Source organism: Ceratotherium simum, chromosome 3, assembly GCF_057802395.1.
Source record: "Ceratotherium simum simum isolate JZ-2026a chromosome 3, ASM5780239v1, whole genome shotgun sequence".
Lineage (NCBI taxonomy): Eukaryota > Metazoa > Chordata > Mammalia > Perissodactyla > Rhinocerotidae > Ceratotherium > Ceratotherium simum.
Window position 1 is genome coordinate 53,017,259 of NC_141902.1, and position 17,869 is coordinate 53,035,127.

General features: G+C 44.2%; 1 protein-coding gene across 1 annotated transcript; it reads left to right on the forward strand.

Annotated features, from left to right (window-relative positions):
• Positions 1-15,601: 15,601 nt before the first annotated feature.
• Positions 15,602-16,254, forward strand: LOC101395644 (cytochrome c oxidase subunit 5A, mitochondrial). The gene has a single exon (XM_014780766.2). It carries the CDS (start codon positions 15,626-15,628, stop codon positions 16,082-16,084), a length of 459 nt encoding a protein of 152 aa, XP_014636252.1. The 5' UTR covers positions 15,602-15,625; the 3' UTR covers positions 16,085-16,254.
• The last annotated feature ends 1,615 nt before the right edge of the window (positions 16,255-17,869 follow it).

A 17,869-nucleotide genomic window follows, 5' to 3' on the forward strand; every position in this document is an offset into this window, starting at 1 on the left:
TGAGGGCTATTGCATTAATAACTAGGCATTAAGTCCTAAACAAAACTTCTGTAAAATTTAGCTATTTTCATTATATGCATGATTGAACTACATTTCTCCTTTTAGGAGACTGGAGTACAGTCATGTGTCACTTAACAATGGGGATATGTTCTAAGAAATGCATTGTTAGGAAATTTCATCATTGTGTGAACATCACAGACTGTACTGAAGGGGAACAAAATTTGCCACCCCAAAATGTGTCTCTTTAACATGAAGATTATTTTAGGCTGATTATTTTTAAGAAATAAAAGACTCAGAAAGTTTTCTTGTTATCTCCCCCTACCAGCCTAAAAGAATTCAGATAAAAAAACCTGTCTCAGGAAGTGAGCTATCACCATAGGATAACATGAACTAGGTGGTAGGACAGGGAGGAACCTAGAGAAGCCTGTTTGTTGGGCTCCCCTCTGTGGTCTTCCGTTTCTGTGTGGCCAAACACTTGTCTCCAAATGTTTGCTCCTTTTCACCTACCTGTGAATTGCCTTCCTTCCTTTTGAAGTCCCTGACTCTCCCCACCCCCAACATCTTCTTTTGTCTTTAGCTGAGGATGGTATTTAAGAGGAGGGCGTCAGCCATTTTGGCTAGTTACTCAGTTTTCTTGGGTTTTTCCCCTGTATACGTATTATTAAACTTCTGTTTGTTTTTCTCCTATTGATCTGTCTCATGTCAATTTAATTCTTAGACCAGCCAGAAGAACCTAGAAGGGTAGAGGAAAATTTCTTTTTCCCCTACAGTACTTACACAAACCTAGATGGTATAGCTTACTACACACCTAGGCTATATGGTACTAATCTTATGGGACTGCCTCGTATACTGGATCCGTTATTGACTGAAATGTCCTTATGTAGCACATGACTGTATTTGAAAAGTTTGTTCTCAGTTACCCCTATATTCCTAGTGCCTAGCACAGTGACTGACAATATTTCATGAGTGGATAGACAAACGGATATACATGTGAATTCCTGAGTCTCTACTCTACTTTGAGTATATTTGCTGAAACACATAATGAACATAGAACTTAGGATTATACGTAAAGATCTGGTAGATGCATTATTTACTTAAAATAATTTTAATATTCACATTATAATTTAAGTTTTAATACTGTATTCTGTCCAGTTCACTGAGTTCTATAAGGTAAGTCAGAACATAAGTTACTCCAACATCATGGAGATAAAGCACCCTGTGTGAAGGAATTTGGTACAAGTCAGCATATAATAATGAGCTTAACCACTGCAGAAATAATCCTTCCCAAGAGGTAGTTTGTAACTGTGTTCCTGTTACTAACTTAAGAATCACCTAAACCCAATTGAGGTGATTAAAATGTGACTTTAGAGAGTTAATTAGAAAGAAAGAAGATGTTAGAAGCACAGAGGAGGTCAGCAAGCAGTCTTCCTGTGTGGCTCTCAGCACTCTGTAATTATCTTTTTATATCTGTGCACACCCCTCTCCACACATAGGGGTTTCTAGAAGAACCTAGATGTTTCCCTCTTCTCCCCTCCAGATACCAAACCACTTTGGAATAGCCCACTCGGGAATCAGTATATCAGCTTTCTTAATGACAGAGCTGGAAAGCCAAAACAGTTCTTACTACTTCCTCCTGCAATGAGATCCTGGAGTAGGGAGAGTTTGGTCTCCAGGACAGACCCTGGTTGCATGCAGGAGGAAGTGAGGCTGGGAATGTGAAACAAATACTTGTTGCCTGCAGGGAATCAAGGCTTTGTACTGTCAAGAATTGTGGAGGGTCTGAGGTTTTACCCTACTTGCAAGCTAACAAGCCAGGCTGTAACTGTTTCATGAATGCTGGCAGGAAGATATGAGACTCCCTGGATCAGAGACAAAGGACTTTATCACTCACAGCAAATGCAATAGTCAGAGAGTCAGCATGATGTTCATGCCAGTCTCCCATGCCCTCCCCCTAGGTCCCGTGGAAACAATGCAGAGGGTATTAGATAGACCCTGCACATGCAGAGAATTGTGTTAGAGGAGAGGAAGTCTGAGCTTGGGTGTTTCACCACTTTTATAGCAAGTGGAGGCAGGCCTGCTCTTTGTCCAGGAAGATACATTACCTCCTTTCTCAAGGTTGCTCGCTGCAAATGCAACCCCGAGAAACGGCCTGGGTGAAGAGCAGTCAGACTCCAGCATTCATGGCATACACAGGAAGGATGTGTAGAGATGCTCAGGGCCACAGCAGATTGCCCCTCCGAATACCAGTCAACCATGGAAGAGGAAGATGAGGGTAAAGAGAATAGGGAAGTGTTATTCCAACACTTCTCTCCCCTGGGGAATAGAGCAGTGGACCCCTTATGGGCACTCTTCCCAGCTTTTGCTCACTTACCCCGCTAGGTTTAACGAGCAGATCAAACCTCTTTGTAGCTGTCCTTCTGTGGGAAAGAGAACAGCAGTTGATCAGATAATCCTGCTCCCACATTTACTAAGATATGTCCAAATCCACTATTGTTCCTTTGTATTATCATTTGAGGACAAGTTGTGGACAGTTCATATTTTGCCCACTATGATGGTTAGTTTTATGTCAACTTGGCTAGGCTAAAGCACCCAGTTATTTTACCAAACACTATTCTAGGTGTTGCTGTGAGGGTATTTAGTAGATGTGGTTAAGATCCACAATCAGTTGACTTTAAGTAAAGGAGATTGCCCCCACTAACGTGGGTGGGCCTCATCCAATCAGTTGAAAAGCCTTAAGAGCAAACCTGAGGTTTCCTGAGAAAGAAGAAATTCTCTCTCAAGATTGCAACATTAGATCCTGCCAGAGGGTTGCCAGCCTACTGGCCTGACCTACAACTTTCAGACTAGCCAGCCCCTACAACTGCATGAGCAAATTCCTTGAAACATATCCTACTGGTTCTGCTTCTCTGGAGAGCCCTGACGAGTATACCTACATATCAGAAATAGTTCAGAACAAGATAGTAATTAAAGAAACCTATAGCTCTTCTGCATCCTTGCTCCCCACACAGCCTTGTCATTGCTTATCCGGGTCTCAAGTCTCTTGATACCCAGGAGAAAACAGACCTCAATAGTCCCTACTGTGAGATAACAAATTGGCATCTCTGCTGTGCTGTCCAGATTTTCTAAACCAAAATATCAGAGCACATGGCCCGACAGATATGTGTACTTGTTGGGAAAACTGGAGAGAATATTTGAAACCAGATCTGTTCCCAAAAATCTGGGACACACTATTGCTGTATTTATATATCATACAAGTTTGCTTCATCCCAATCAGTTCCCCTGGGCCAGATAACCTCTAAATATATCTCGCAAAGCCCAACTTCTGGACACTGTGGGATTGAGGATCTCCTAATTATTCAACAAATATCCACTGAGTACATGGCAGGCCAGGTACCATCTTGGCATTTCAGATAAAAGGAAGAAGACGCCAATCCTACTCACTAACAGCTCACAGCCTGCTGGGACGGATGGACAAGTGAGGAGGTGATTACAAAACAGGAACACTGGTGTCCTGACAAAGCCAAATCCTAGGTAACCCCCAAGGCTGCACCACAGGAGGGCACCCCAGAGGCCCCCACAAGAGGGCCCCCCTTCTATCCATTTCATCCGTTTTTACATTCAAAAAGGCTATCTGTAGTGTACAAAGAAAGTAAACTCATCTCTCTGCAGGCCAGGGTCATCGCAGCTGCCCATGTCTGTGGCTCTCGGTCCCTGAAGAGAAGTCACGGGGACAAGGCCCACCCCACTGATAGCCATTCTCCATCAGCCTGGCCCTTTGCCTGCCCAGGCAGGCCTCCTGGTCACCAATGGCTGTCCCAGGCCTCTGGTCCAGGGGCCCCTTCCTCACGTGCTGCTTTTGAGAAAGACTGGACTAAGACACATTGGCTCCCACACTCATCTCTCCTAGACTGGCCTCCCCCACTGGCCAACAGCTCTGGAATGGAGGACGCTGCTTTCCCAGAGCCTGGGGCGGTGCCTCGTCCAGTCTAAGTGCTCGGCGCTCTGTGTGGAAGGGAGGGAGGGAGGGAAGAAGGAAGTGAAGAGTGAAAGAGACTTTACAGATGAGAAAATCCAGTGGCAAAGTAAAGAAAGCACTAGGCTGCTGAAGGAGGCATCCTAGATCTGAATACTGTCCATTCTTAACCTTTAGCGTGAACTTCGGGCAAATGACTAAACCTTTCTGACCGTCAGTTTCCTCATCCATAACGATGGAATCATAACAGTGTCCACCTCATAGACATAAAATGTGATGTCTATAGAGCACTCAACCCAGTCTCTGGCAGACAATTAACACTCTATATACATTAATTTCATTATTATTATAATTATTATATCACCGCCTTTGACCTGCAATTCCTCATCTATAAAATGAGAGGTTAACCACATGACCCCCAACTCCCTTCAAGTCCAACAGTGCTGTGACTTGGTAAGGCAGAAACCCCCTCTTTTTACATCAGCTCCACTTCACAAATGACAACGGGCGAGGAGAGCGGAGGTGCTGGAGTCGCACGCTAATCGTGGCCCAAGCAGCCAGGCCAGCTTCAGCATCCAGTTCAGGACGACGCTGTCGCAGAATCCAGCTGAAAGGCTTCCATCCCTGGTTCCGCCCTACCCAATTAGACGTGTGTCTTGCCTCTTGTCACAAGACTAAAGTAATATTAAATCTTACTGTTCAGCGCACACTGAATTGCTATTGATTGTCACATTGTGTCTCAGATTAGCTTTAATGTATTATATATTCAACCATGTACAGCTTGCCAAACCAGCACACAGAGTCATCTCCCAACTCCCTGCAGGCTTGAGAATGTTTCCAAGACTGTGAATTTCTTAGAGAATTAAACAAAATTTTCATTGAACAACTGGCAACTTTCATTGGACAGCTGACATTGAACAACTAAGGAAAAGAATCTCAAAAGCTCTATCTGTGAAGAATATAAATTACTAATGATCAATTTCAGTGACTCCCAATGCACGAATCATTTCAGCAATAAAACTGTTCAGGGAAAGACTGAAGGATTGTGTCTCTTAACCTTACACTCTGAGAATTCTGTTATTAAATGTGTCCAGGGTAACAATGGATTATGGATTCACTTGAAGAATCATTTAATTCCTCGAAAGTATCAAGACTCAAGTGGAATTTATAAGTGGAATCGGACAGAAGATTTGTGGCTCATTAGAGTTATTCAGCGGAGCTGAGACATCTGGGTGATTTTTCTCTCATTAAGAAATCTTTCAATACTTGAAAAGTAATAACTGCTTAAGAATTGCACTTATCTGGGACAAACAGAGGAGAGCACTACAATTTTTCCTACTTCACATTCCACACGGCTCTCCTTCTCCAGTGAAAGAAAGCTTCCACCTTTTCTAATAAAGGTTGTGTCCATTTCTCTCTACTCCTCCTAAAAATAGAAAATCACAAGTTTAGCTAAAAATTAGATCGCAATGTGTTTCATAAGTTAGCACTTCATTGTCTGCATGTTGATTCCTGACGGTTAGTGGTGACTCCTAAGCAGACTGTGAGATCCTTAGCAGCAGAAACACCAGCAGAAGCTTCCCCTGTCTTCTCCCACCTGCCCGGACAGTTCTCAACCATGGCAATTTTGCCCCCACAGGACATTTGGCAGTGTCTGGACACATTTTGATCGTCACAACTGGGCTGTAGTGGGTGCTACTGGCATCAAGAGGGTAGAGGCCAGGATGCCGCTAAACATCCAATGTATGGGATAGCCCTGCAACAAAGAATTATCTCTTCTGTATTAGTCAGTGTTCTCCAGAGAAACAGAACCAATAAATACATAATATTTATTTGTATTTTTTATTATTATTTTATAATACTTATAATTATATTAAATAATTATATATATATTTATACATACAAATAAAGAGATTTATTATAAGAAATTGGTTCATGCTCGTATGGGAGCTGGCAAGTCCAAAATCTGCAGAGGTGATGTCTTAGTTCAAATCTGAAGTTCAGCAGGCTACTACAGAACCAGGAAGAGCTAATTATGTCCCAGTTCAAAGGCCACCATGCAGGAGAATTCTCTCTTACTCAAGGAACGGTGAGCAATTTGTTCTAGTCAGGCCATCAACTGATTGGATGAGGCCCACCTACATTACAGAGAGCAATCTGCTTTACTCAAAAACACCTTCAAAAAGACCCAGAGTAATGTTTGACCAAATTTCTGGGCACCCCATGGCCCAGTTAGGTTGACATATAAAATTAACCATCACACCACCCAAAATGTCAATAGTGCTGTGGTTGAGAAATCCTAATCTAGAATCATTCTAGGCACATAATAAATGCTCAGAAATATTTATTCATGGACACAGGAGAGCTCAAAGTGGGGTGGGATAGTCAGGGGATTCATGGAGAAGATGGACTAGGTGGACACTCGTCAGTATGGGTGGAATTTGGGTGGACAGGGAGGAGAGAAGGAGACATTCCAGAATGGGAGAAGCCATGTGAGTGTGGTGCATCAGAGGGGTCCGAGGGGACTAAACTTCATTGACTAAAACCCCAAAGAAGTTCTCGAGACCACAGGGATCTTGGTAGAACAGAACTCCGTGTCAAATTTGAATGGATGATGTGGTTTTGTTTTTAAAATAATTGAAATTATGTGTTTGGGGGAAGGAGAGTAAGAAAAAATTTATCTTTAGAACCATACATATTTATATAAATGACACCACTAATTTATATTAGCACATTTTACAGATGAAGTAACCCAGACACAGAGACATTAACCACAAAGTTTGGGAATTTGTGCCTTACAATTTGGTCAATTTGCTTACTTATGTCTTCTGACATGATAGGGCATTACTACAGACAATACCATCAACGTGTAGTATCACGTGGTATTTATAGCATGAACTCTGGAGCCGGAGCATGTGGGCTCAGACTGGCTCCCCCATTTAGGAGCTCGTGACCTTGGGCAAGGTGCCAAACTCGTGAATATTAAATGAGTTTGTAATGTAAAGCAAGCAGAACAGGGCCAGGCACATACAATGTGCTCAATCTTGTTGGCTTTTTTTACCATCAATCTTTTTAATGATGGTTCCTTAACCCCAGCCTCCAAGGTTCTGCTGGCTTCCCACCCTAACTAGCAGCGTCAAATTGTCTGGTGGTGGCAAAACTGGGGAGGCGTTAACAAGCCCTTTTTAAGACTTTCCCAGCTCTTTCTAACAGGATACTTTCCTGGATCTCTCAAAGCTAAGTGATTTCCATGGCACTATTTGAGCTGAAAACATTTTCTTCTGTAGCCTCCTTACTAAGCCTGTGGTTTGGACAAGCAAGCAGTAAAACAAGCAGGTGCAGGCGGCTGCTTTGAGCAGCCAGCTGAGAAACGATGCCCCTTGAAGGGTGTGTGTGTGTGTGTGTTTATGTGTGTGTGTGGTGGGGAAGGGAAGAAAAAGGGGATGTGCGCTAGGACAAGCCAGAGTTCCTGAGAACATAGCACCAGGCTGCAGGGGGCAGGGACCCTTACACATCCCCAGCAATCGGCACCTTTACATGCAACTTCTGTGTCAAAAAAAAAAAAAAATGTGGGGGGAGGGGAGATTCCCCAACAAAGTTACCTCCCTAGCTTTTAATGGCTCATCAAAGGGGGAAAGATCCAGAGGAGAGCCACCAAACTCAGGAGGGGGCTGGGCAGATTGAACCTAGAGAAGAGACATTAATGGGGGCCATAGCGGCTGCATTCAAATACCTGAAGGGCCAGCAGTGTGGATGTGAATTAAATATGTCATGTGTAGGAGCCAGCTGCAAGGAGCAGATTTCAGGCCAACCTACTGAATGTCTTTCTACTACCTAGAATAGTCTAAAAATGCAATTCACTGTTAATGGCCAGTGAGCCCCCTTCATTAGAGTTATACAAGCAGAGGCTGAATGATCATTTTGTGGGGATGCGGTAATGATTTCACCCTTTAAAGTGATTTTCAACTATACAGTTCCCAAATTTAAAACTTACATTGCCTATTCGGATGTGCGGTTTAGATCCTGCTTACTTTCTTTACCTTCCTCAAGCTGGACTCTGCACTGTTGGTGGAAAAGAGTCGACACCTCCAAGGCCAGCTCTTGTCGATTGTTCCTGGCTGCCTGGATCACCGTGTTCAGAAGGTTTCCACGGCTGTGTAATGTGGTAGATTGGTAACATATAATATATTGGTATATAACATATAATAAGGATAATATTTTTTAAATGTCTTTTAATCTACTTTCCCTTCTTAATAAGCAAAAACATTCCCTTTCCACATTTCCTGTCCATCATGGTGGTTAGGGCATGAGGTGTATTGCCTCAGGGAAGGGACGTAGGAAGGAGCCTGAAGAACAAAGAGTCCATGGGGTAGGAAAGTAGAAAGATATGACTTACAGCAATTTCCAATAGACAGAAGGGAAAGTAGACGCCCTTCCTGGGAGAAAATGGAGAGTTCTGGAAAGGACGAACCTGGGAAGAAGTAGCTGCCTGAGACCCTTACCTCTGAGCCTTAGCTCGGGGCAGGGAGCGGAGACAGACAGACATTCTGAGGGGAAAGAAGGAGAAGCTGAACCAGAGCAGGATCCACCGCACTTTCTGTTTGGAATTCTGGGGGAGACCACCTCACTCTGCCCCTGTGCCACCACAGGGCGGCCACAGCAAGTAGAAATGACAACGTGGGTTGTTCAGGAAGAGAGAGGTCCGGACAAGATGCCCCCGAACATCTCTGCTCACACTTGGTGTGGGAGGTGTCCAGAAGTTCTCACCTGCACCTGGTGAGGGACATAGAAGGATGTACAATTGAGAGCAAGATGACAACGGTAAGAGGTCAAATGACCAGATGAAGGCTCTGGTTGATCCTCAGAGGATCTAGAAGGCAATGAGGTCTGAGACGGGGTCAAGTCAACACGGGAGGACCACCAAGACCTAAAGGTACCAAGAGAGCAAACCCCAAATTGCACCACTGTGGATGTGTCAGTAGCAGATGCACAGGACAGAGGCTGGGGCTACAAAGAGGCTAGCTGAAGGTCAGAGGAAGCTGATAGAGAAGCCCAGCACTCCGACCAGGCGCCTCTCCCTGCAGGGTGTGTGGCTGTGGAAACTGCACTTACTCAAAGGCACTTGGGGGCTGGGCAAGCGGGGGGAGACCTTCTGAAAGCTCTGACAGTGAGCCTGAACTTTAAGTTGACTGACTAATTGCTCCAAAGGCCATTTTAACCCAGGAAAGACTTGAGTTCCCTTTAATTGGCAAGTGTAAGTCATGGTGTAAGGCATGGTCAAGATGGAACTGAGTGTGACCATTTCAGCATTTCTGCCATCTGCCTCACACACACACCATAAGTGCGTGTGCAGTCAAACACGAGAACCTGACAGGTGTAGCTAGAACAGAAAGGTCTGGAAGACTTCTCAAGAACAAAAGGAAAAAAATAAGAAGATTGGGTGGGCAGAAGTGATGGCAGTGTGGTAGGAAAGAAAGAGAAGGAGAAGTCCATCTGACGGATAACAACCAGCACTACTGACCAGTTGTCACGGAACAGGCACTTTGCATCCTCCCCGCTCCAAGCATGGCCTGGAGACCAGCAGTGCAGGCATCACCGGAGCTTATTAGAAATCTAGAGTAGCAGGCCACACTCTAGACTTACTGCATCTTTTTTTCCCCAAGCTTTATTGAGATATAATTGACATATAACATTGTGTAAATTTAAGGTACAGTGTGATGATTTGGTGATGTATATATTAGGAAATGATTACCACAGTAAGGTTAGTTACCACATCCTTCACCTTGCATAATTACCACTTTATTGTTGTTGTTGTTATAGTGAGAGCATTTAAGATCTACTCTCTTAGCAACTTTTAAGTATCCAATACAGTATTGTTAGCTACAGTCACCATGCCGCACATTAGATCTCCAGAACTCATTCCTCTTATAACTGGAAGTTCATACCCTTTAACCAACATTTCTCCCACCCCCAGCCCTTGGTCCATGTCTGCTCTCTGCTTCTATGAGTTCAGCTTTTTTAGATTCCACATAGAAGTGAGATCATACAGTATCTGTCTTTCTCTGTGATCCAAGAGTGATTAACATGACCCCAGGTGATCCGTGTGCACATTCGAGTTTGAGAGGGGCTGCGTTACATGATTTAACACAATCAGTTCAACACAATTCTACGAGCTAAAGAATATTCTCCCCATTTTGCAGATGAGCAAACTGAGACCCAGCCAAGGTCACATATCCGGTAAGTGGTAGAACCAAGATACCAACCTAAGCAATCTGAGTCCAGAGCCCACCCTCTCCACCATGCCAGAAGCTTAAGCTCCTCCACTGTTTTGTTCCTGGTCAAATGGGTAGGTGACAATTGTGACAATTGACAATTGTGTAGGTGCATGCTTAGAATGTTTTGGAATGATCTGTGGAAATACAGCAGTGACAAGATTTCCTTTTCCAATGTTTTCCAAAGTAAAACATGGGATATTCATGATTCAATCCGTGTCCAGGATTTTCCGTGATCAAGAGCCCCAGTATTTTAAGCTTTTGGGCAATTCGTAGCTATCATGTCTAAATTGCTCTGCTTGTTCTAAATTTGCCCTGCCTGTGTACCTTTCAAGAATAGTTCTTTTAGCTGATAAGCCCCCGTTTTCAAATGCAAATGTGTTTTGAAATGTATCTGTTCAATCACTTCTCCCTCAAAATCATACTATAGCTGAATTACTCCAAAGGAATCCACAGTGAAGCACGGAACATTTTCAAGCATAACCCTGTGGTGCTTTTCATCTAAAAAGGTGACTAACAGCTTGCATAAGCTTATAACCAGACTTAAAGCTTAAAATCCCTGTGGAGTTTGCAAAGGGCATTGAGACAGCAAGACAAATCTGGGAAACAGAAATGTCTTTGCACGCTGACTTATCTCCCAGTCACGAAAGCAGTCTGATTTAAAATTGCTGTTACTCATTTCAGCTCCACAACCTCTATTTTCCTGACAGTGAGTTGAAAAAGCACTCCTTCCTCTGTTAAGAAAAAAATAAGAAACGGCTGCTATCTAACAAATGTTAATTAGGTCACGCAGCGTGGTGAAAAGAGATCTGAAGTGAGATGAAACCCATGCACAGCTACCTGACATCAAGCGGGTGATTGTAAACATGCGTTTGGAAAAGTGAATGAATTCTAGTCTTGGGTCTGGAACTCACAGCTCTGTGACCTTGGGGAACTCACTCTCCTCTCCAGGGTCATCTTCCTCTGCCTTAATGATTTCCTAAGACTCTTTCTAGCTCCACACTCTCAAATTTTAAATCAGACCTTAATTATGTGCTAAGTAAAGTATAACATACTTAATTTGAAGGACGGCATACTGACAAAGATAGTTAAGAAGATGAGAAGGCAGCATGGAAACTACTCATTACATAATATGTAATACAAAATGTTGTTTATACTCTCTAAAGCTATGTAAGATTCTGCATGCATTTGAACAGAAGCTGGAAGAAGGAACAAAGAAAACAGAGTGAGCTCATGGGTGGGTGAAGTTTCCTTATATTTTGATTTCCATTAATTGGCTCTTTGATGTTTAAAAACAGAACTTTTAGGGAAGCATTTCTTCATGTTCTACGGAAGAACTGTTTGCCTGGCAGTTTGTGGTCGTTTAATTTTCTCAGCTTCCAAGGTGATAGCAGCCAGGTTGATCTCTTTGCTATTTATGGACTGTGTCACTTTCCAGAGCTCAATATTGTTTCCAAAGTGGTCACAAGCCTGTCCCCCGGCAGCTAGGCCCCCATCTTCTCAGCCCAAACCTACACACTCACAGACTCTGCTCATACTTTCCTCTCCGTGCCGGCTGGGAGAGAACAGGAATTGAACATAAGGGTCCAGTCAGAGCACTTCAGGTGGGAAGGGACCTCGGAGATTGCTCTGCCCTTCCTCTGAGGTGGTCCATTCGGAGCGTCAGCCTGGTTCCTGAAAAAGCCTTTCACTGCCTGCCCTTGACCCACAACGGAGGGCCCCGGCAGCCATTTGGACAGTTATCTCTCTGCTCCCGACCATGGCAACATTTGGTTGGACCAGTGCTGAGCAGCTGACCCCAGACGGCCAACCCAAGCCTCTTTCCCAGAAATTTGAAATTGGGGCTAAGAGAATCAGCCTCTCTTGAGATGGTTCAATCCAAAACCTGTCAGCATGGGTGCTGTGGGCTAGACATTTCTGATCTCCGGTGTGGAAGCAGAGAAAGCTCACATGGAGGCAGGATGTCAGTGAGGAGAGAACCAGTCTGGAGGCCTTTTTGCTCCCTTTCCAGACCCTTCCTAAGGGATGCTGCAGCCTGCCCCTGGGTTGAAACAACCTAAATCCTTGAATCAAGTCCCCTTTCTGCTTAGCCTAAGGCAAGTTGGTTTCTGCTACTTGCAATCAAAAATATCCTAATACAGCCTCCCTCCCTCAGATTATCTGTGGTAACCTCCCAGCATGCCGTCAAGTCCCTGTGTGACCTGGCGCTGCCTAGGACCCCACCTTGTCGCCCCCTCACATCCCAGCCACGCTGGGCCTCAGCTGGTAGTGCCCACACACCTTGCTCCCTCCTGTCTCCCCGCTGGCTGCTCTGCCTGAAATGCGCGTCAGCCCGCTGAGCTCCCTCCCCAGCCTGAAGGCACAGGCAGGTACAAAGCCTGGCTGCAGGGCTCCGCTCCCTTCCCGTCTTGACTTCAGCCTTGCGTATGATTAAAGCACTCAGACAGAGCGCCGCCTGCGATGCTGGGAACGGCTCTTTCTAATCCGCGCTAGCCAGAACAGACTTTGAGCTTTCTGAGAGCCGGCCCTCCAGGGAAGCCGAGGGACACAGTCTCGCGGCTGCAGCCTGAGATGATGCTGTTCTCACTAGGTTTTGCTGCATTCTTTCTTTATAAGGATTTCCTGGGCATCCAGGTTAAAAGCTGGCGGTGCCCAGCATCCCTATACTTAATGAGGAATCAACAGTGCCGTGAAAAAAAGTAGATCTGGGGAGCTTTTTGAGTTAGAGGGCACAACAAGTGCAAGAAGAGAGCTTTTCAGAATATGCCGGGGAGGGGTACTCGCCTCCCCAAAGATTTTCCTAAGAGCAGCAAATGTGTACGCTTCAATCCTACCTAGATGAAAAGAATGACAAATAATGACAGTTAACGTTACGTAATTCATATGCAGTACCTCGCAAAAGTCGTCTAACCCGGCTGGTACAATCATCCCTGATTTACAGATAAGGAAACTGAGGTACAGCGGTTAAGCAACTCACTGAGGTTACATGGGGACAAGGTGGACCCCTGGGTACGAAGCTAGTCGCCTGGCTCCAGTGACTGTCCTCTAAGCCAGTGGTGCTCAGAGCAGCTCCCTGCAGCACCAGCATCACTTAGGTTAGAAATGCAAATTCTTGGGCCCCAGCCCAGACCTACTCAATCAGGCACTCTGGTGTCAGGGCCCAGCAATCTGGGTGTTTACAAGCCCTGCAGGGGGTTCTGATGCACGCCCTAAACCCTCACTGTTCACAGTGGGCCTCAGTCCTGCTGCATCAGCATCACCTGGGAGCTGGTTGGATATGCAGACTGTCAGGCCCCTCCCAGCCCTGGTGAATCTGAACCTGCATTTCAACATCTCCCGGTGATTTATCAGCACCTGAGAGTTTAAGGATTAAAAGGCGCTGCTCTTCACTGTGAGGAACCAACGGTTGGCATTTAATCTAGTGTCATTTCATTCCTGTTTGAAGTCCGGAAAACGTGTATGGGGTTGGGGGAGACCCCGCCCCCCCCGCAGGAGGATGGAGGATGAGTTTGTTAAAGGTTCCTCTGTGAGTGGGCAATGCTTTTCCTTTTCTCTCTTTTGCTTCATCTTGTAAGGAGGTAATTTAGTGTGAGAATTTTTTTGTTGTTTGTTTTTCATATTTACATGAAAAAGCCTTTCTCGAGTTATCCAAATTGATCTTATTTTGCAGCACTCTTTTTATTAAGCTGAGGCAACATCTACATGCATGCACACACAAACCCAACACTGCTTGTTCACTTAGGGCGAGTTGCACAACTGTGAGCTCAGGAGGTAAGCTCACATCTAGACTGGGCAGCATTTTCCAAGGAAGTCAGACGGTGACATTCACTCATCACAGCTTCCTCCTCCCTAATATGACCTGCAATCTTCCCTACTCAATGCAGCCATGCTTTGGGGGGTGGTGGGAGTAATGACTGGCTCCCAGCCCCAGGGACGTGCTGCTTGGTCTAAGTACATCAGTCATCGTTCCATTTTTCTTACCAGTGATTGACTTAAAAATAGGCATATGAACATAATTCTAACCAATGAGACGGGAGAAATAAAGACAAATGTTTCTTCAGTCTAAAAAAGAAACACAAGGACCACCTCACACTCATTAGAATGGCTACTATCAAAAAAAAGAAAAAGAAAGAAAACAACTATTGGCAAGGATATAGAGAAATTGGCACACTTTTGCACTGTTGGTGGGAATGTAAAATGGTACAATCACATGGAAAACAGTATGGAGATTCCTCAAAAAATTAAAAGTAGAACTATCATATGATCCAGTAATTCCACTTCTGGATATAGAGCCAAAAGAACTGAAAGCAGAGTCTCAAAGAGATATCTGTACATCCATGTTCATAGGAGCATTATTCACAATAGCTAAAATGTGGACGCAGCCCAAGTGTCCACCGACAGATGAATGGATGAACAAAATGTGGTCTATACATACAGTGGAATATTGTTCAGCCTTAAAGAGGAAGGAAATTGACACACGCTACAACATGGGTGAAACTTTAGGACATTATGGTAAGTGAAATAAGCCAGTCACCGAAAGGCGAATACTGTATGATTCCACTTATATGAGGTACCTAGACTAGTCAAAATCATAGAGACAGAAAACAGAAGGTTGGTTGCCAGAGCCTGGGGTGAAGAGGGCATGGGAGTTGTTGTTTAATGGGTATAGAGTTTCAGTTTTGCAAGATGAAAAAAATTCTGGAGATCTGTTGCACAACAATGTAGTATGTTTAACACTAACAAACTGTACACTTAAAAATGGTTAAGATGGTAAATTTTATGTGATGTGTTTTACCACTGTTAAAAATAAATTTTTTTTTAAAGAGACACAAAGAAGAGACCATCCCTTTTTCTGTCTCTGGACGTTATCATGTCTTCATGTGGCACTTAGCTGCCAAAATTTTAGGACCCTCCGAAGAGAGAAAAAAAGATTGAAGAACACAATCTTTGGTGATGCCTTGAGTCACTCCATTAAAAAGCCGTGGAACGGCCTTATCTCTAGGATTCTTATAATGTGAAATAATGTTTCTTCGTTCTTAAGCTACTTTGAGCGGAGTTTTCTGCTGTTTACAGCCAAAAGCATCCGAGCAAGAGGCAAGCAGCAAGTATGGCTCATGAAGACGAAAAGGCCAGGCTTTGAAGCTTTCCATCCTGCTAGCGCAGCAGGGAAACGGTCTGATGGTGGTTAGAGAGGGTGTCTCCACACCCCATTCGCTCATAGTGATCACAGGTTTTTATTTTCCAGATATTGCTGTGCAATATATGCTTTGTAAAGTAATCACTAAATTACCGTAACCCCTTGGATGGCTATCAAATCACGAGATATGATGCAGCCATTAAAGTGATGCGGAGCCTTAGCCTGCGCGCCGCCATCGCCGTCATGCTGGGCGCCGCTCTCCGCCGCTGCGCGGTAGCAGCAGCCGCAGCCGCCCGGACCAGCCCTCGAGGCCTCCAGCAGCCCGCCCCGGCCCCCGGCTCCGCCGCCGCTATCCAGTCAGTTCGCTGCTACTCCCATGGGTCACATGAGACAGATGAGGAGTTTGATGCTCGCTGGGTGACATACTTCAACAAGCCAGATATTGATGCCTGGGAATTGCGTAAAGGGATGAACACACTTGTTGGCTATGATCTGGTTCCAGAACCCAAAATCATTGACGCTGCTTTGCGGGCATGCAGACGGTTAAATGATTTTGCTAGTGCAGTTCGCATCCTAGAGGTTGTTAAGGACAAAGCAGGACCTCATAAGGAAATATACCCCTATGTCATCCAGGAACTTAGACCAACTTTAAATGAACTGGGAATCTCCACTCCAGAGGAACTGGGCCTTGACAAAGTGTAAACCCCATGGATGGGCTTCCCAAGGATTTATTGATAATGCTACTTGATTGTAAACAGTCACCTGGAAATACTGATGATAACATATTACCTTATTTGAACAAGTTTTCCTTTATTGAGTACCAAACCATGTAATGGTAACTTGTACTTTAATAAAAGGGAAATGAGTTTGAACTGAAAAAAAATAAAAAAATAAAAAAAAATAAAGTGATGCGGACGAGGTTTACTTATTAACATGAAAAGCTTCTTACCCGTGCACCGAGTGGGGGTCAATGCAAGTTACAAAGTGGTGTGATTCAATTTCTTATGTGTTAGCTCCAACTAGTTATAGATAGGTAGGCAGGCTGATGACAGAGAGATGAATGGATATAAATATACAAGTATATGTGAAATATAATACAAATAAAATACAATATAAGAGAGCAAACAAAATACTAACACTGATTATATCTTAGAGGTGAGGGTTATAGCTATGTTTTATTTTCATCTTTTTGCTAATATATTTTTTCTAAATTTTCTTCAACGAACCTACCTTATTTTATGACAACAAAAATACAGGTCTTTTTAAAAACCTATGTAATATTTGAATTCACTTTACTCATGGATACATGATTTTTCTCAAAGAGCTGAGTGTTTAATTCCCTAAGTGTCTAACCTTTTTATTTTAACCATTTAGAGAGGACATCTCCATAATGGATGATATTATGTCATCCATTATTGTACTGTGGCGTCCTCGGATATTATTCAAGGCCTGTAGCACACTCTGCCCCTCTTAACCACCCCAGTTTGCTGTGTTTTTAGTTCTTGGATCTGCTTTTAATAGTTTCAGTGTCTTGAGCAATCCTCACTATTTGTCCAAATGTCTGTCTGTTACCCACCCTCTCCTCTCCTGTAGCTTCCAATATACTGAGTCCTTGGGAATCAGATGAACTCTGTGGTTATCACTGGGTCTTAAGAGTAAATATTTCCCGAGTGGAGGCTCAAGGAAGCCTTCTTATGAGGGAGGCCCAGGAGTTCTGGTGCATGGCTTCCTTGCATCTTGACTGCACAAAGCCTTTTTTGGCTTGCCTCCCTGTTCCTGCGCGTATTCTAAATTGGCGAAGATGCCCAAGAGCAGAGTTCTGCATAAATGAAGTCGGAGTGTTTCTGATACAAATAGCTATTCGATTAAGAAATAGCATGACTCTGATTCTCTGGACATCTCACTCCAAAAGAAGGAGGCTGCAGATGGTACGAACAGAGCCAACTGGGGTCCCTTCTACCCCCATCAAAGTGAGGTTATTTAGGTTTACCACCTGGTTATTAGATTCGCCAGATGGCAAGCCTGAGTAACTGCTCAGAAAGAGAGTAACTAGCCAATCCATTACCCTAGCACAGTCGATACCGTTAATTCAACATGTGATACACATGCTAGTACGTAATACGGGTAATGAGGCATCACGGAGCCATCACAAAGACAGCCATCTGGGCTGTGTGGGACAGTGCACAGTGGCCATGGGAAAAACCCAACTGAGTTTCGTGAGGCAGCGATGAGGAGGAGACATGGGGGTGGGGTTGGAGAGTTGGGTGGGGGAGGCAGGAAGTGGGTGTGTGCCCACATGAGCTGCTGTCCACAGTATTAAAATACTTTGCTTCCATCTCTGGGACACTGCTGACTCCTACCCAACCTCACTTTAGTTCTCAGGTTTTCTTTGTTGTTATTTTCAATTTTAATGAAAAAGTAATGATATTTTTAAACCAGTGCAGGAAAAAATAGGACTGTGACTAGAGGTGGATTTGAATACTTTGG

Bases quoted from the DNA above. Each gene is read 5' to 3' on its own strand.
- LOC101395644 (XM_014780766.2), top strand. From the start codon at position 15,626: ATGCTGGGCGCCGCTCTCCGCCGCTGCGCGGTAGCAGCAGCCGCAGCC.